Here is a 21134-nt window from a genome sequence, read left to right as displayed (position 1 = left end):
CCCCTAACATATGAGAAATAGATAAATAATTTCAAGAACCAACTTACCTGGATGGGAAATTTTCCACTCAAGTAATTCCCTCAATAGAACTAAGGAATTATTAGCTCAGAGTGGGAAGACTTCTTGCCACCAGAGAGAATTTCTCCATCACACTTAAAATGAAAACAGAGCTGTATAAATTAGTATATTTATATACTCTGCCTCTGTTAATCAGAACCTTTATCTGATGGCCTTTTTCTCTTTCTATTTCCAAATGAAATAGAAGTAATGACACAAAGGGTTAACCTCCTATATAATGTAGCAAAGTCAATATTCTTTCCTTCTCTGAAAAATAAGAGACCTAAGTAAGCTCAGAGAGAGCCTAGACTTTGCTGGATTCTATTCCTATTTAAATCACTACTTGTTTTGCAACCTTAATAAAGTTCTCTCTATGTAATTCTAGTTTACAGCCTATGCAACCAACCTCTTAGGAATTCTAAAAGCCCTAAGAAGGTAATATTTGTTCTGCAAAATGACTTTGATAAAAGGTAATGTATATACAATACTGAATTATGCAATTAAAACAATGCTAATCCCTTTTGGGTGTTTTCAACCTACATTGAATTGTATTTTGTAGAAGTGGCCGATGCCATTATGATACTTTAAAAGGTTCAGACGGAAGATGTTAGCTCATTCAGAAACCGGAAGAAAAGGAAAGCGTTGCAAATGGCTTTCCTTAAAATCCCCCAAACAGAGGTACAGTCTGCTGATAAAAGGACACCGACAGCTGCTTAGTTCATTTCACAAGCATGAAAAAAGGATTTTAAACCGAATTTAATATTATCTCAAATACTAATTTCCAAAGGAAATCACCAATGCTAATCTCAGTAAACATTGTAGAGTTCTGGCCCTGGATTTCAACTAGGGAGCAGTGAAACCAAACAACCTACATAGAATCTGTATTGCCTCGCTTTAAAGGTTTATTTCCTACAATTAAACTAGAAGGATAGGGAGGACATAAAATGATTAAAAAAAAAAAAAAGAAAGCTGAAGCTTCCTCCTTCCTTAAATTAGATGATTATACCTACGCTTTCCCTCGAATGCTCAGTGGTAGGTAGATGTCTATAACTGAGTTGAACACCTGCAGATAGAGGACTTTAAAAATAAACTGTAGAGTCTATTGTAAAAAAAAAAATTAACCCCACACTACAGTCATTAGCTGAAGCCAGAAGAGATGCTCACTTTTATTTGTTCACTGACCAGAACATAAAACATACAGTTAGGCTTAAAGCATCACTGTAAGGTTGCTATAATAACTGAGAAAAATCCCAAATGCCAGACAGAGGGTAAAATGCTCAAATTTTATATCACTGCAAATCCACTGAAATCTAATTATCAGTATGACTCTCTGACTGGAAACCTGAAGGTGAGATGCAAGGGTAGAAAGAATTTTTGTTTTGAACCTAATCAAAATCCTTTAAAAAAAAGTAGTTTAGATTGCCAAGAAAAGTTTGACATTTGTAATATATATGAAACATTATTTATTAACTATCATTCTGGACTCAGTTTTTTTTCCAGGAATCTGACAAATCTACCAATAAAGAAAAAGAATCTATGCTTACGCATTCTGGCATTTATTCTAAGTTTTTTTTTTTTTAAATGAAGACCAGGAAGGGCTTTTGTTGTTTCATTGTGTTATGTTTTCTAATGAAGTTTTTATTTTGGAATAAATTTTGATTTATGTAAGTGTTGCAAAGATAGTACAAAGAGTTCCCATATACTCTTCAACTTGTTCCCCATAAACTCATCTCCTTCCACAACTAAAGTATATCTATCAAAACCAAGAAGTTAACGTTGCTACATTGCTGTTAACTAAATTATAGGCTTTGTTTTCATTTTGTAAGTTCTTCCATTCATGTCCTTTTTATATATCAGATCAAATTCAGGATATCACACTGCATTTATAGCTCACTTTAAAAAAAAGAAAAGTCTCACCCAAAACACCTGCCTGGATTTGGCACTTGGTTTATTAACTTCAGATGGAAAAATCACTGCCACGTGATTCCTATGGTTTTTGAGTACAGTTATCCAAGATGGACCTGTGTGCCAAATGCCAGACTGTGCCCCTATAAAGTATGTGACGAGTAAGGAATACAACTCCAGGTAGCGAAACAGAGCCTAGGTCAGTACTACAGATGGTTGTGGTGGGAGAAACATTTTAAAATATGCCTTACACCCAAGCACAATTAGTTCCTGATGATGAAGATGTTGTTATAAGTGCTTTTAGTGTCATATCAAGTGGCCCAACTCCCTTGGGCTCACACAGCAACTAGTCTATAACACAGTATAAATAGACACTCCCATGTAATTAAAATGATTACAACTACTCAAGATGCATGGGTGAAAAGTTTTATAGAAGAACTGGCAATTACTGTGGTCATTTTGGATTTGCTGAAGTTTAAAGTATCATTTTTCCTTAAAATATAACCGTGCATGTTCTCTGAATTCATCTGTACCTCTGACAATCACAGTTCCAAGTGGCCACGACTGTAGTCCGGTGGGATCAGACATAAATGATCACAAACTATAGTGACAGACATTTCCACTCAGCAGCTCTACAATTAGGGCTTCGAACTCCATCTGCTTAGAGTGCCTCTCTCACAAGCAAGACCCTCTGCCACTGGAGACACACTTCCACGGCAACTCACTCAGAATCAATATATTTCTATACAGATATATATTCTAACACACCGTATCTCCATTAATCACATCCACTACCTTCAGCCTTTCTCTTTGTATTTCTAAACAAGATCCGAGGAAACTATATCAAGGGTTCACCTGCTATTAGCTGGTAATTTGTTCCTCTATCCAAAGTGTCATAAGAATTGGGCGCTAGATACACTCCTTAGTAGATTCAATGGCAGGTTCTCCACTGAGTAGTGCTGAGGGGCCCATAAGGGGGATGATTTCTCTATTGTTCTTTTCTGGGAGTCAAACTCAATTTCATTCATGCTCCGTAGAGTGATAAGTTGGGAATTTCTGAGGGTTGGAGCAGAAAGATAAAACAGCTTTGTGTCAGGTGTAAGGTAATTATTTGCCAGGGTTTCTGTGCTATTTGTTTTTATTCCCTGTGTTTTCATTAACAGTTAATGAGTTTTCCCCCTTAATTCTGAAACAATAGCATGGCCACTAAAAGTTGGCTTTTTCTGCCATGGATTCAACCAGCTGTTGCTGCTCCATAAACTTTATGGAGAAGTGAATTAAACTGCTAAAAACTTTCATTTACTAATTCAATTCCAAATAAAACAAGGGAAAAATGAACCATAATGTGAGTATTCTGACTCAAAGCAAACGCATCTACTCCTGAACTTGCAGGTACTACTTAGGGACAGAAACAGGGCATAATGACAAGTGTACCAAAGAAATGGGAAAAAAAAGAAAGAAGTTTAAGCATTTAAAAACTACAACAGAATATAAGAACAAAAATAACAGATAAGACATACAAATACGTTTGCTTATTTTATATGTAAAGCAATTTTTTAATGTTGGTATAAGCCATCACTTTTATTTCTCTTCTAATTAATTGTTAGCTATGTTATAAAGACTCTATTCATACCTGCAACTATTTATATGGTATGGTTAGAAACTTTCCAGGGTTTGCTATTACTTCACCACATCTCATTAGATAATATAAGGAAAATGAAATTAATATAATTAGTTAATTTGTAATCTTGCAATTAATATAAAGTTGTCTGAACATTTTTCTACTTTTTATTTTATTTTTTATTATTTTTACTGCGGTTGGAAGGGAACATGAGACTTTCTACTCTAATATTTAAGAATCCATGAGACACAGAGCTTCCTCTTTAAACTAATAAATCCTCACTAAATTCCTATAAATAAAACTCCCTGATCCAAATCCAGTTAGTTTTCATGCTTGATAGCATTAATACTGCCAGATTTTCATGGACCAATTTAATAGTAATGCAGTTCTCAAAGCTGAACTGTAGTAAGATTAGCAAAATGACAGCGTATTATTCTTTATGATAACCATTTGTCTAAGTTTTTGAATCTAATCCCAACTAAAGAAACATGTAGGTACACACATGGCCATATATGTGAAATGTTACTTACATGTAAATACATCATAGAGCACATGTGCAACACCAAAGCTAAAGTTCTGTCAATACTTCCTTTATAAATTACACACCATTTTTGCACATACTCATGCACTAGAAAATGTATGGTGTTTCTCACAGAACATCTCAGAGGCTTCAATGATTTCTAAATATCCACTTGGATGTGCGTGGTTAGTTCTTGTGATTAATCCATGTATAGTGAAGGTCTCAAATTTTTCTCTATTCTATGCAGTCTTTCTGCCCATATTCCCCTCCTTCTAAAGCTATCCATAACTCAATGTTTAAATATTCTCTTTTTTTTCCTCAAGGCCCTAGCAGTAAGTGTAATAGTGCTGAATGTCATTAACCCTACAGAACAAATGATAGGCCAGGTAAAGAAAGTTTTCATTTATCATTTTTTAAAAAGTTGCTCCAATTAGATCTTGAATGTAATCTTGTGCCTAAGATTAACTATGCTAGCTTATGACACTGTTTACTGATTATACAATTATACTAAGGATAACAGACTTCTTAAGAACCTTCAGAGATAACATTTTCAGAGAATGGTACAGTCCAAACGATCAGAAACTGAACCAAACTGACAGACACTCAAAGTACAATCACTACAACAGAACCTGTGATTCTAACAACCAAAAACTATGTAGCCATAGCTTAATAATATTCTCATATGGACTACATCTGTCAGTGTTGGATTGGAGAGGAAATCACCCGCGGGAGTCCATTGAAAAGCACCCCCTTCCAAGAAAATGGTCTTTCATGATGCAGTTTTTCATTTTGACCAGTAGGGTGAGCTGCAGTGTGTAGCATCATCCTAGCTCTGGGAAAGACAGAGAGAGAGAGAGAGAGAGAGAGAGAGAGAGAGAGAGAGAGAGAGAGAGAGAGAGAGAGAGAGAGAGACAAGAAAAAGTAACCACTGTGGGCACTCTTTTGCTCCTTCCCTTCTGCCTTCAGAAAATGCAGAGATTTTTAACCCTTCTTAGGTTTCACATAGAGGCTCAACTCCTGGATATTAACACACTGGAGGGCTGGCAGCAACAAATATAAACCAGATAATTGTATATGTGACAATGCACACTTCATAAAGCAAATTACAGCCTGTCAGCAATCATTCCGGCTTTACACTAACACATTCCATCTACCACCATTATTGTTCAAATGGTACTAAAATAGAACCTGCTGAGTTGGAATATTTTCAATAGTAATAAGATTTCTGACAGAATTCAAAACATGTAAACCTAGGCATTTAGTAGTATATGGATAACTATGTTATAAAATGAATGAATTCATCATTGGGCAACCAGGCAACCATAAGCTGGAATTATTGTTTGTAGTTCTGTTTTCTTTGGATCACTGTATTTTCATGCCTTAATTCTTATTACAAAGTTATTCAACTGAATTGAATTTTCAACATACTTGCAGGAGAAAGTCAGCTATAATAATAAAAACATGATAACTAGCTGAACTCTTAGAGGGTACAGGCTCTGGGCCAGGGCTCTTCATGTATTATCTAATTCAATCCTGGAAACAATCCTGGGTTATATTATTATTCCAAAGATGCAGATGAAGATATTGAGACACAAAGAACAAGTAGTTTACTCCAAGTCCCTGAAGTGACTCATAAGTGTTACATCCAGGCTTTGACCTCACCTTGTCTGATTATTAAATTCTTGTCCTAACACATTGACCTGCTTGGGAGCCAAATCTGCAGGCTTTATGATCATTATTCAAAGACAAAACATAGTGAATGACAGCCAACATCTTGAATTTATGGTATTAACTAGTATTATTTTACTTCAACAAAGTAAATCTACAATCAAAATATAAATTCTTCTTAGTAGTAATAACAGCCGACTCACATTAGGTATGGAGACTGGAACCGACAAAGCCAAATGTGGCCAAGGAGGAAGTGGGCAAACCCACAGATTAAATTTATTATAGTAGTATTGGTGTAGCGATTTTTAAAATATCACTTTTGGCATAAATTTTCTGCTTGCAAACTTTAATACAGCTACTTGGGGCTTAGACACATCAATATATTGAATTTTTCTATTCTTTTTTGTTTGTTTGTTTGATTCTGTGGGATTCTGGGTATTTTGACCTGGCATAACAGAAAATGAACCAATGTGTTCCATACTTAAATATAGCTTGGGCCTAGCTTAGTTAAAGAATATTTCCTTTTTGGCAAAATCATGCTTTAAGTCTCAGAGTAGAAAAATCCTTTGAAAAATATAATACCACATGAATGCAGCAATTTTATTATTATTTGTTCACTTTGCTGTCTCTTCCCAACTTCCCCTTTCCTTTCTCCCTAACAACAAATTGCAGGGAACCTTAGCACCCTTTTATAATCCTGTTGCATTCTGGAGTCTACAATGCTCCAATTGGGGAGCCAACACAACTTAGGAAACTTCTTGAGAGAACTGTACAGCTAGATGGATTCCAAAAAAATTCACTTAAAAAAACATGAGAATCTATGTTCTACAGGCTATTGGTAGATAAAAGAAAAATTTTACATAAGCCCAAGAAAATAAAACAAAACATAATAAAGAATGGATTGTAGGTCATATTAGCAGACATGAAAATGTAAACCAACTTTCAACACACGGTAGAAAGGATGAGGCTATTTTGTGAGTAACATAGACCTCTAATACCATGAAGGTTATAATGGCAAAGGGTGACAAGATTCTTCCTCCCCATGCCACATCTCATCCCAAGTAGGGATTCCTGTTCCTGAACATCACTTGTATGTAATGCCAGTAATGAAAGCCAAAACTTCTCACTGTCAACATTGTCAGTTCCATGTTTGATACCCTGAAACAGAAGTTCACATGGAGAAGTATCTCCTTATTTTTAAATTTTATTTTTCCTATTTTATTGAGGCGGTATTAATACAAGTAAAATGCACAGATCTTAAAGGTGAGAGGTATTCCTTTGAAGTTTAGGAAAATAACTCTTAGTGATGAATTGTGATCAATAACTTTAAGGCTAGCAAGTATGTGTGTTAATTTACATCCTCTGACAAGGGCAGTTAGGGTCACAAGATTGGTTCCTCCACTATTTGCCTCACTAAAGTCAGCAGAAACTGGAAGCTTTATTCTATATGTAACATAAATCCCCTTGCCCATGACTAAGAAGTCCCTCTCCCGTGTTAGTGGTAATTCAGCCATCCTGGCAAACACGTTTCTGAGAGAAGTATGTGTTGGTTAGAAGCTAAATGAAAAGTTAATGCTTCCTAATAGAACTGGACCCACTATCACATTATTTAACTTTCAAATATCATGCAAATCCTTTGGGCTTCAAGTCCAGAGGCTTAGCCTATTTCCTCATCAAATAAAATTAAAAAAAAAAATAAAATATTTTTTAAAGCAGAAGAACCAGAAAAGTTTGCATTCAAATTGACTGTACTTTTCTCTCATAATTTGTGATCAGAACATTTAAAAAATTGTTAGAGGCAGAATTCCTGATGAATATCAATTCTTAAGCTAAAATCCTGTGTTCCCAAACTACATCCCTTACCTAATTTTCTATGTTGGCCTAGGATTACTTCTACCTAGGAGACATAGTTTATAAGGTTTTTTTTTTTTTTTATCAGCAAGTCTCCCTGGTTAAGTAAATAAACTTAATACAAGAACCAGAAGTTCTATGAACTTTTATGGATGAAAAAAAAATTGGACTGAGATGAACTCAGAGAAGGTACTCATCCATTAATATGGATATCATACAATACTACAGTATTTCATAATTTATTTTAAAACTCATTTTAAGTGATGTCAACTCAGCATGCCTATACATTCTGCTGGTTCTCAAATATTAAACAACAGAGAACACTGTTATTCTATCACATCACTAGAGCCTTGCTCATCAATTCATATCTTAAGATAAATAAAGAAAAAACTTAAATGGATAAAAAAACCTACCAAATCATAATTCTGCTAAAAAGAGCTCACTACCATGTTAAGTTTTTAATTTTTTGTAAGCATCTTTATTAAATAAAGCATGCCCACAGCAAAGATTTCAAACATTACAAGAAGGCACATAATGAAAGTCCATCTTCTCTCTCTGGTCTTGGTCCTTTCTCTCCAGAGACGTCTACTGTGAGGCTTCTTGGATAGCTTATGAACTTCCTATCCAAATATAACAAGTGCTTCTGCATGTAGCACATCTTTTTTTCTTTTTAACAAATGGTTGTATTTGTTCTGTTCTGTTCCTTGCATTTCTTCCAAATCATTTATCTTGGTGATTGCTCCAGATCAGCACATAACACACTGATTTATTATTTTAACTTTTTAAAAAATTAAAACAATGCAATCACATGGTGAAAATTAAAATAGTACCAAATGATGTAAATAGTGAAAAGCCCCTCTACCACTGACACCTGTGTCCCCTCAACAGAGGTGCCACTGTTAATAGGTTTGTACATATCCTTCCAAAATTATTGTATACGTAAAATCATGTATGTATGTATATGTATGTGTGCATACACATGTGTGTATAAGAGACACAAAAACAAACTATACATTGCTTGCCCAAATTGCCTTTTCACCTAATAGTCCCCGGAGAATATTATATGTCATATATATTTTTTTCTTTAAATTATATTAAATGAATGAGGCATAATTTATTTAACAAGTTTCCTGTTGCTGGATAATTAGACTGGAGTTTTTGCTATTGCAAACAATGCTACAATGAAAATTCTTATACACATATATTGTGCAAGGAATACAGATACTGATTCTAGAGAATTCTATTACCTAAATGAAAGTCAAGTTTCTTTTTTTCCTTATGTCTCAATATTATCTACTCCAGAGTAGATAATTTACATTTTATAAATGATATAAAAATCTTACAGGATCTGGGGATGTGGCTCATTAGTAGAGTGCTTGCGTAGCATGCATGAGGCCCTGGGTTCATTCCCCAGCGCCACAAAATGGTTTTCTGAATAAATGTATTGCAGAAGTACCTTTTTAAAAATCTTAGAAAATTTCAGCTTCAGGAAGGAAAAAAGTGAGTCCTTTTGTTAAAAATTGTTTACTTCTGTTGACAGTAGGTGCAAAATAATTAGTGCATTAATTTAAAAACCCATTCACTCTTAAAAACCTGACCAATAGATGTATAGGAAGTAAAATATTTGAAAAGGTATCAAAGTAATTAGCTTCAAAAACAGTTTGTGTGTGTATCTACTTTCTACAGATTAATTTGTATAAAATGTAGCAAATAAGGAAAGGGGAAATGCCTAAAGGAAGTCAAGCCACAAAAGCAGCTGTCAGATTGTTGATGTTAAAAGGTTGGGTCAAAGCCAAAGGCAGGAGTATTTGTCCTGTGTACATTTTCCCCTTATAAATTCCCCACAAGACATGGAAAAGATGCTGGAATATTTCTTTTTAAAAAGTAGTATAGGTTAGGATATTCTAGGTTCATAACCAACACTTGTGTTTATAAAATATTAGCATTCCAGGAATAGTGATAGAAAGATATTTAACAATAAATTACAAATATTGTAAATTCAGAATTTTTCTTCCATTTGCAAACACGTCATAAATTTGGGCTGTGTTTCTTTGTATAAATCCTACTTACAACTGTGCTAAAACCTTTTGGCATGAATGCAAAGAGTATTTTCATAAATAAAACCTAGTAAAATCACTGTACACTCCATTAATTCAAAAACACTTCTCTTCAACTTCAAAGGAAATCCCCCTCTTTTTTTTCAGTGTAAAGATGGTGTTTCTTTGCTGCTTTAACGTTTTGCTTCTTGTAGTTGTCATAACTACATGCCCCAAGTATGTGATCGTAAGGGTTGAGAAGTTAAGTGACATTCATGCTTCCATTCAACATGCCTCAGACATTATAGAGCAACAAGCTCATAAATCTAACCTCTGAAGTGCCTACAAATAAAAATCCTGTGCATGCACCCTATAAAAGTAAACCCTACAGATGCATACATGTGAGTTACATGGCCCTACACCATGGGTAGAATGGATAATTTTATGGAAAGATTTGTGAAACATACATTATCACAACTCCATATGTGTATTTGCCTGCCTATCCCTACTTTGAGACATAAAAATAATACTTGTTACCACTTTAGTGTCACTTGCTACCAAGTGGCAAGCACTCCTCATGAGTTACCAGGTTTTTATAACTCATTACAACTCATAACTGTGCAGGAGATATTAGGAGGATTTTGTACATGAGAAAACTGACGCTTTTAAAAGTTGTATCACTTGGCAAAGCTCACAAAGCTTGTAAGAAGGGGAACTGGAATCCCATTCAAGTCTTATTTCAAAGCTCGTGCTCTTTTCATCATAAACACAGACATGAAATAGCAATTTAAAGGAAGAGTTCACTATGTATTTTTGCATCCAGATACATAAAGTATCTTATGCTTTAGTGTACTACGTTTCATGATGGGAATAAAAGAATAATCTCACATTTGTAATCCCACATAAATTCAACCTGAATTTATTTCTCCTTTATTTTGCATTATGAGAATTTTAAACATGTACAATAGTAGACAATACAGTGTAATAAACCCCATGTATACGCCATTTTGCTTCAACAAGTGTCAATTTATGACCAATCTTGTTTCATCAGTACCCAATCCTGCTTCTTTCTCCTCTCCCATATTATTTACCAGATTTTATCACAGCAAACCTCCCTCTAAACACTCTTTTTTAAAAAAAACAAAACAAAACCCTAGCCATAATTCCATTGTCACACCTAAAACAATTAAAAGCAGTTTCATATATATATATATAGTTGTAGATAAACACACAGTATCTTTATTTATTTTTATGTGGTGCTGAGGATCAAACCCAGTGCCTCACACATGCAAGGCAAGCATTTTACCACTGAACTACAGCCCCAGCCCTAACAGCAGTTTCTTAATAGCATAAAATAACCAGTCTTTAAATTCCTAATTCTCTCATAGATGTCATTTCTAATAGTTTGTTTGACTTAGATGCACATAAAAGCCATGCATTTTTTTATAAGCTTCTTAATTCTCCTCTAATCTATAGTCAATGTGGCTTTTAAATAACATTTTCTTTATTCATTTTGCACTATTTGTTTTTGTCAAGCTATATTTTTAGGCATTAATTTAATTTGACATGGATATAAGCTTGCCTTTACAAAATTAGATTTTTAAGCTACACAAAGAAAATTTTTTGGTCTTAAAATATACTGGATAATTTTTTCTAAACCTTTTACATCATCCATGTGGATACTCAAAGAATCCTTAAATCAGCAAGAAACTGGATTGGCCCATGTTTACCACTATCACAAATGTGACATGAATCACCTTTGGACAAAAATCAAACTTTGTTATATATATTCATAATATTCCTACAGTCTCTCCTAAATTTTTATTCAAATATCATATCATTTATTTTTGATTCTGGATCAATGCTGGGAAATTCTACCTAATTTTCATGAATATATTTTTATAACAATAAATTTTGAATTATAAACATCATACCTTATAAGTGAAATTTTGACTTATTAAACAAAAATGCCAATAATTAACTCATTTTATTAAAAAGGAGAAATTGAAGCAAAATGAAAGAAACCATTTTGCTCCATAATTTTAAAGTGCTCTGTCATCAAATTTAAAGGGCAAAACTGATACTGTTATTTAGACAGCAGACCAATATCATCTTTCAAATATCTGATTACTGTAATGATAATAACTCCATGGCAAAGATTCTATTGGCTTTTCTTTGTAACTTTAAGTGAAAAACTGAGTAAAAAAAAAAAAGTGGTTTTTTTTTTTTAAATTTTATTTGTGTTTGTTTTTTTGTACCAGGGATTGAATCTGGGGGCACTTAACTACTGAGCCACATCCACAGCCCTTTTATATTTTATTTTAACACAGGGTCTTGCTGAGTTGCTCAGGGCCTTGCTAAGTTGCTGAGGCTGACCTTGAACTTGTGATCCTCCTGCCTCAGCCTCCCAAGCCTCTGGGATTACAGGCAAGTGCCATTGCACCTAGCAGAAAAAAAGTTTTTAAAGTAAACACGACTTGAATTATCAAAGCAATCCCACATCTTAATGTAAAATAAAAAATGTTTTCATGTTCTCCAATTATATTTAAGCTTATTAAAAGAACTCTTCCATTTATGTTTTCTCTACATCAATGTAATATATTCTTGGGATTATGTTTTATTTTTCCTATGTTTTCTCATCTTTAACTGAACAGCATTTAGGAAGTTGACAGTGAACTAATAAAAAAACTTAGGTGGAAATGTGAGGGAAAGGTATATCATTATCATATCATGATTACATATCCAAATTACATTTCTCACTGATTACTATGTCCAAGAACTGTGCTAGATGATGACACACTAATCCCCAACACTCTTGCAGTGAGAGAGTGAAACAGCCGTGAAGGGTATGGGCTTTGAGATGGGTGTGGGTTTCTTATTAGAAGGTAAAAATGTTCTGAAATTAGGTAGTGAAAGTGGTTGCCCAACTCAGTGACTATGCCAAAACCCACTTGTACACTTTGAAGATATGAACTTGTACACTTGGCATGCCTTGTACACTCTAAAGGTATGAACTTTATGATATATGAATTATATCCTTCTGAAAAATGTGTGTAGGTCATTACTAAAAGCACCTACAAATAATGTATCTTATGTTTAAAAACTATTTTCCTTCCTTGCATCAGAACTTATTTAGTCCAAACACCTGAAGAACCTAAGTGTTTATTTAGGCAAATTCACAGAGTTAATAAAATAAAATTCATCACGTTGTCTTTCTGTACAGAGGGTCCTGTCACAGTTAAAAATGCTAGCAAAGTTTGAGCCATCACTTCTGTCTTTTCTCACTCCAATTCCAACATTACCTAATTTTCCAGGGCTTTCTAAGTTCTTCTGCCAGTGGTTCTCTTTTTTTTTTTTTTTTAACATATTCCTATTCTTTTCATAATCCTAAAATGTCCTATTGTATCTTATATACTTAAATAGACAAGTTTTTTCTCCCACTCAGCCTACCTGTTTCTGAAACACATTATCAGCTAAGAGGTGATCAAAACAGGGAAATTCAAGTCAAAGCTACACTGATTTCATCTCACTCCAGTTAAATTTAGGAAATACAAGTAATAAAAAATGCTGATGAGGATGTGGGGGAAAAGATACACTCACTCACACATTGTTGGTATGACTGCAAAATAATACAATCACTTTGGAAAACAATAATGGAGATTCCTCAAAAGACTGGAAAGGACCCACCATATCCCACTCCTTGGTATTTGTCCAAAAGAACTAAAATCAGCATATTATAGTGATACATGCATACCAATGTATATAGCAGCACAATTCATAATAGCCAAGTTACTGATCCAGCCTATCTCTCAATGAATAACTGGATAAAGAAAATGTGGTATACATACACAATGGAGTTTTACTTAGAATTAAATTATGTTATTTGCGGGTAAATGGATGGAACTAAAGAATATCATGCTAAGTGAAATAAACCAGACATAGAAAGTCAAGGGTTGAATGTTTTCTCCCCTATGTGGAACTAGAGAGAAGTAAGGAGTTTAAAAAGGTGGGAGAGGAGGCACAGATATTTTGAAAGCAGAAGAGAGAAGAACAGTGGAGTAAAGGAAGGGAACAAGGGAGAGGGAGGAAGGAGGGGAAAGGAGAGGAAAAGCAGAATGACAGTAACTGAACCATGTCAGATGCACGTGTGAACATGTTGCAATGAATTCCACTTTTTGGTGTAAGTATGATACGCCAACTTAAAAAAAATATATTTTTAAATGGCAAGGTAGGAGATACTCCTTTCTCTTAGCACCCCCTCCCCCCGCCCGCCCACCAAAAAAAAAAGGCCATTGAAGGAGGAAAGCTAGGGTCAAGAATATGGGATTTTCTTTCTTTCTTTCTTTCTTTCTTTCTTTCTTTATTTATTTATTTATTTTTTAACCATATGAATTATTTTTATTTTTTTTCAGTCATACATGACAGCAGAATGTATTTTGACATATAATACATATATGAAATGTACATACATCAATCATATTGTCTATTCTATTATGCTGCCCTTCCTATCCTCCCTACTACTCCCCTCCTCTCCCATCCTTTCTCTCTATCCAATCTAATGTGACACACTTTTTTTTCTTTTTCTCATCACAACACCATATATGTAAGAATATGGGATTTTCTGCTTGATCTTTCTTTACATTGACTTCTAGATGAACAAAGATTTTGCTCCATATATTCAATCAGTGTCAAGGAACAAATAGCTTTCTGTCCTAAATAAACTATTTTCGATTGTCCCCTTGGCTGCTCTACTATACCCTCTTTTTAAGAGAGAAAGAGTGTGTAGAAGTGGCCCTGTGTTGGAAGATGACTGCAGTGCCACCATGACAAGAACCTGGTAAGGTGTGCCCTTTGTCTTTTTAGTCCCATAGACTCTCTTATGTCGAGCTCCAAAATTATTTTCTCTTCTCAACACATTACTATACCACATCTCTGACACTGATTCTTTATTTCTCCTTTGGTAATTAATTTTATCCTCACAGTTCCATTCATTTCTGCCAGTTCACAATCATGTTCTGCCCCCTGTGGATTTTGGTTAACATCTGTTAAACCCTGAACTATAGGACCATTCTCTGAATAGTGCATTTCACATTTTGCAATGCAAACTGCTACATTATTACATATAATTCTCTATTGCTGGATCTATGTTCTCAGCTATAAATGCTTTGGAATACTGAGGTATATAATAACACCACATCGCATTATTACAAAGAGTATGAAGAAGGCTTTAAACATACATGATTTTTATTTTCTTAAAATTGGTTTTTAAAGAAACCCTTATGTAGACTTGAACAAAATATGAGCTAGAAAATAAAAAGTTTAATAAAACTAGTGTCCTCACTTGCCATTTTAATTTCTTTAATATATTACTACTCATCAAGATTGGATTCATTTGAAAACATTAAGAAAATAAAAAGTACAAAAAAGTTTACAATTGGTTTTAAAAAGTTATAGAGCAAAACAGTTCGTGAAACAATTTTCATGTTTGGTCTAAAACTCTTGTGATTCTCTGAGGGGGGGAAACCCTCCATTTATAATAATTTTAGATAATTAATATTCACGATGATGTTTCTGACATTTTCAACCAGATTAACACAAAGAAGGAATGGTTATAGTACTTCAGAAATGTCTTCAAACTGTTTGGGTTAAAAATATATATATTCTAATTTTAAACCTTTTAAAAATGTGTTTTAATCCTGGCCTTTTTTTTTTTCAAAGTTTGCACACAGCTGTCTGTTGTACTTTTTAGAATCATGCCAGATGCTGGGTTCATCAAGCAAAAGCAGGAAAACAATGGTTTGAAAGCAATTAGAAGCACCAAGGCTGCAGTGAGACTCATATTAAAATGTGATAACACTGTTCTAGTGGGAATTTCAATGCTGCTCCATTCCTGACATTTCTCTGCTGCCAGACAGACTATGTGGAAGGGCACTGTGATCAAGGATGAAACATGGTGGAATTTATTTCTGGAGCAAATGAAGGATTAGCTGAGTTGGAACCCACCCAAGGTTTTTATTATGGACTCGGCTACCATTTTACTTGAATGCTACTGGATCCTGTTGGTATCTAACAAAGCTTAAGGGAAAAAATCATATTATAGCTTCAGATCTATAAAATAATCTAGCAACCATCCACTCAGAAGGCGGAAGCACAGAGCCTCTTGTTGCTAAAAACAGGGCAGGGGGGCCCAGCAGGATGAAGGTTAATTAAACACTCCACTAACTTTCCTCAGAAATGGCTAGTACCACTCCATGAAGAAGCATAGATACAATAGATAGAAATAAACAATACCACCTACACATTTTTAGTATAAAATAATTCATGGTCACAGAGTACTCACCTTGGGGCTGAAAATCCCAACAGTACCTGAAATATAAAAAGAAAAAATGGAGATAAGTTAAACTTATATTTCTCAATTTTGGTTGACACACAGTAGCAATAATTTGTAATCCAAAAACCTTGCTAGATACTTGGTTACTATTTGCAGGAAAATGGGTAAAAATAGATTTGCATCATGTTAAGCAAAATAAGCCAGAGTAAGAAAGGTAAGTACTAGATATTTTCTTTCATATGTGGAAGCTAGTAGGGAAAAAATGGGGGGCAGGGATGTATATGTATATAAAATATAAAAGGATGTCACAAAAGTGAAAGAAAGACCAACAGGGTACAAGAAAAAGATCAGGGGAGAGAGTAGGGGAGAGTAAGGGGAGGAACTGGGGATTGAAATTGATGAAATGATGTTACATGCATGTATCAATATGCCATAAACCACAGTGAAACTCACCATTCTGTATAATTAACATGCACCAATGAAAATAAAGAATTGATGGCTAGCCAAAGCCTAGTTTTGTCTGAGAAAAACAGAAGAGTCGTCCCTGAGATTTGAAAGATTCTAAGGGCTTAAACGCTGCATTAATGCCATGCAACTCCTAGACTGTTAGGATTTTAGAGCTAGAAAGATTCTAGGAAGGAAGCTAACAGTGGCTCACAGTTTCTCATAGGATACCATGAGCCTTGAGCAGGAAGGTTCTTTGCTGAGACATCCTGAACAATAGCATCACTGGTCCTGGACAGCAAATAACAGGTGCCACTTCCAGTTGTTACGACAACCAAACCCACCCCAACCACCACCACATCCTTAAATGCCTCTTACATCTAAATTCTTTACAGATGAAACATGAACAGTTGACCCAGAGTTATCTAATATTTTAGTGTATGAACCAAGAATGGTGCCCTTGGAGTCCATTCTCTCTCCTCTGTTATGTTTTGTGAAACGACTGGCAATATTGAAAATCCTTGAAGTCTTCCACTAACAAAACAGGAGCAGTAGAAAGGATCATTTGTAAGTCCCTTTTTTTGGAACCTGACTTGCATTTTTTTTTTCCTCACCAAAACAATGCTGTGTGTGATGGTAACCCCCAAAAGTCCATTGTACTTTGGATCCCATTTTCTCCCACCTTCACAGGAACCTTACATTATTCTGTATTGGTTTTTCTTTTGTGCATATTCAACCTCTTCCTCTCAACTTGGTCCTTTCCATCAGCAATTTATGCCCATATCCAAATAAAACAAGCCCTCCCTCACCCTCTTCACATTCCTCCACCCCATCTTCCTTCATGACACAGTGAACATTCAAAAGCATCCTCTCTACTGGCTTGTCTTTATTCCTTCACCTCCCACTCACTCCTGAACTTACTCTAACGAGGCTCACAGTCATTGCGACTCAATTCTTGCTATGTACATAAGACCTCTGTGCTACTAAATAGAATGGATATTTTTCTATCTTCATCTTGGCCTCTCAGAATACATATATGAGCTTTTTTGTTTCCCTGAGGATAAATTCCACAGTTTTAAGAATTTTATCAAATTTTTAAAAGGGTCCATAACCCACAGGAGGTTCAGAAAAAGGCCATACTCAGGTCATAATGGTGTGTCATCCGGTACCTACATGGCTGAAATTAGATTTGGCCACATTAGACCACATTAGAGAGGAGCATCAGTCCAGTGAGTATTTAGGTTATTTCTTTACTGTGTAAAATAAAACTTTAGAAAATGGAGAGGAAAGAGGTCACTGCAGAGGCTGTGGCTAGAATCCAAAGGTTAATTTGGGGGAAATTAATAGAGATGCGGTAGAGACAGTGGAAAAGAAACCTGATGGTTTTCTTTCCTTGATCCTCTCCTTTCCCAGAACATTTCTGTGCTGACAATCAGGTGAAGGAAAATGTAAGATGACCTGGATTAGAGGGCAGGGAAAGGCCAGCACAGTTTTGTAGTGGAACTAGGGGACGGAAGGAGTGGAGATAGAGCTGGGAAATGGAAAGCTTCCACAGCTAGGAAGAAGGGGTTTACCTATCAATGTTAGAGCATATGTAAATTAGAACTGGCCAAAACATAAGTAAGTTATGTATAATAGTAAGGGGGGTCTATCTCCACCTCGAAGACAGTGTAGATTCCCACTATACAAAACTCCTTTCTGTCAAACACAACTACTTCAGCAAGTCAACAGACAATAAACAATTCTCCATCTTCTATATTTTCCTTCTTCCCTTGAGGCATTGTCCTGGCCCTCATTTCCTATCATTAGCCAGCTTCTAATTCAATGTAAATAAAATTGAGGGTATGAGCACATACATGTGCATGTGTGTGTGTGTGTGTGTGCACACACGCGCGCGCACACACACACACACACACACACACCTCTTTCCAAAACATTAATGATGGCAACAGCAGGAACTTTCCTAACCAGTATTATTCTCACTTATGAACCTGGGGGATGGGGGGACTTAACTTGAAGTGGCAGCTAACATGCCAACTGTAGGCAAATTGTTAAATAATCAAAATATGTTATTGATAATTTCAGCCTTTTTTTGTGCTTCTCTTGCCTACCAAAATCACTACTTCAACTAAAACAGATTTTCGATTCCCTTCTGTACAATGCCTTCATTTCTTGGTTCCTTTTGTTAGCCCAGAAGAAAGACGACACTATAGATTCCCATATACCAAGAGTACTGCTTCTGCCAATAAGCTTTATCTTAAGGAGGTTGGTTACAAAGAAAGAACTCAATTTAACAGTATTAAAAAAAAAAGGTAGCAAGTCTATATAATTGATATTAAATAGCAGAATCTGTTTTATTTCTTTTTTTAAAGAGAGAGAGACAGAGAGAGAGAGAAAATTTTTTTTTTAATATTTATTTTTTAGTTATCGGCGGACACAACATCTTTGTTTGTATGTGGTGCTGAGGTTCAAACCGGGGCCGCACACATGCCAGGCGAGCGCGCTACCGCTTGAGCCACATCCCCAGCCCTGTTTTATTTCTAATAATGTTGTAATTAAATATTTCTTCCAAACTTTCAGCTGAAAGATGAAAAAGTTCTGAATGTCTAACATATGACATGCTATCACTAATAATACTGTATTGTGTACTTGAAATTTGCAAAGAGTTGATCTTAAGCATTCGCACACCAAAAAAAAGTAACTTTGTGAGGTGATGGATATATTCATTAATTTGTGGTCATCATTTCTCAATGCATATGTATATCAAAACATCACACTGTACATTTAAATGTATATAAATGTTGGGAGTTGCCCCAGCTCCAAAGACCAACTTCTCCATTCCCGAAGAAGAGCAGTCCAATGGTGAGCCCTGCTGGCTCACATGATCCTTACCATTTAGAGCCCTGCTGGCTCACATGATCCTTACCCACCAATTAGAGCCCTGCTGGCTCACATGATCCTTACCCACCAATCAGAGCCCTGCTGGCTCACATGATCCTTACCCACCAATCAGAGCCTTGCTGGCTCACCTGATCCTTACCCTCCAATCAAAAAGCATCCCATGCCAACTATCAAACCACCCCTGGCTCTATAAATATGCAGAGCCTTTCCTCAATAACCAGGCATTTGCTCCAATGACAACCCTTGTTCGTTCTTTCACTTTTACTGATAATAAAAAATAAAATAATAAAAGTAACATGTTGAACTTGATGTGACTTGAGGTGGAGCCGCATAAAGTAGAATGTTAGCTACTTTGGGTTATTTATTTGTTTTTGGTACTGGGGAACAACCTAGAAGCACTTGACCACTCAGCCACAACCCCAGTTCTTTTTATTATTATTTTTTAAATTTTGAGACATCATCTCACTAAGTTGCTTGAGATCTTGCTAAGTTGCTGAGACTGGCCTCAAACTTATAATCCTTCTGTCTCAGCTTCCAGAGTCATTGGATTCCAAGTGTGCACCACCACACCCAGAAACACCTTCTTTTTCAGAAGATATAAATCTATTTTCTTATCCTACTTCTTCTCCTTCTTTTATTACTCTAAATATTAATTAATGCTATGTCCCTAAAGGAAGTTTGCATGCAAAAATAATAACAACAATAGCAAAACCACACTTCTATCCCACAGCTCATAGAGGACACTTCTGAAAGGAAAGTACTGAAGGTGAGCAATTTAATCCCTCAATAAAGGGAACCACAGATTATTCTCTGCTGGACACCTTCAAGAACTTGATCTCGTCTTGTTAAACATATCCCATGGCTGGTCTTCATCAGATTCCCTGTAAAGATGATGCCACACCAGAGAGTTCTATGTGCTTCAGGAAGCATTTAGTTAAATTCTGCCAACATCTTCCAATTCTTACCTTTCACTCTGAAAATAATTCTCCTCTAGTCAGAGAGTCCAACAAGTCTGAAGTAAAAAATTCAAACCAAAATGCAAAGACCACAAAAGAAAAAGCATATAAATGCACACATACAGAGTTGTGTTTATTCTAAATGCCTCTGAGAATTTCATATCAGGCCTGTGCAGATAACAAACACTTCTTTAATCTTCTCTTTGAAGCTTCAGCTTCAATAGGAAAGGGAAGTTATCACTCCTCTGCAATATCCATACTCAACATCATCAGGTCCATGCAAATGGTATTTGGAACTGAAAAGAGATGAGTACAGAATGAGTGGAGAGAAAATGCTGCACCATATTGATGATGATTACTTTGCATTCAGTCCAAATAAACCCATCTTCTCTGGTGCCTCCAAAAATGAAAATGGAAGAATAAAAATGCATTATGTTTAGTCTACCTATAGAATAGTCTTGAAGTTTTAGAATTAAATTACATGCAAGACAAAGTTTGCTACTTGTGTTTTTAAATTAAAGATGTTACTAATTGAACTTCAGTTTCAGGAAAGTCCACAATATGGAGAGAATCCTGATGTATAGCAGCAATTTTAGTGGAAGGAACAATCACAATAATGCTAAGATCTGTTGAACATGTTCCAAGTCCCATATGCTAACCTACTTACTCCAAAATTTAACTCTATTATTAAGCCCATTTTCTAAATAAGGAAACTGAGGTATCAAGGATTAAATGACTTGTCCATGGTTACATAGCTACTAAGGCAGACAAGTTTCCAACAGGCACTTTAATGAGAAATGAAGGACAGTCTTGAAAGTATAATCTCACATCAAAATTTCTCTTT

The 21134-nt window shown here is 35.3% G+C and overlaps 1 protein-coding gene across 1 annotated transcript in view; it reads right to left on the bottom strand.

Moving 5' to 3' along the window:
- The window catches only part of Skap1 (src kinase associated phosphoprotein 1), a 284881-nt gene that overhangs the window by 200753 nt on the left and 62994 nt on the right, over positions 1–21134 (bottom strand). The window contains exon 3 of the mRNA XM_046420495.2: positions 15999–16024. Coding sequence (XP_046276451.1) covers positions 15999–16024 — 26 coding nt within the window. The remainder of the gene's footprint in view (positions 1–15998; positions 16025–21134) is intronic.

This window comes from Marmota monax, unplaced genomic scaffold, assembly GCF_021218885.2.
Source record: "Marmota monax isolate L192 unplaced genomic scaffold, Marmota_monax_Labrador192_F-V1.1 WCK01_AAM20220418_F8-fsc00064, whole genome shotgun sequence".
Lineage (NCBI taxonomy): Eukaryota > Metazoa > Chordata > Mammalia > Rodentia > Sciuridae > Marmota > Marmota monax.
Note: the sequence above shows the minus strand (reverse complement) of the source record. Positions and strands in the feature narration are given on the sequence as shown.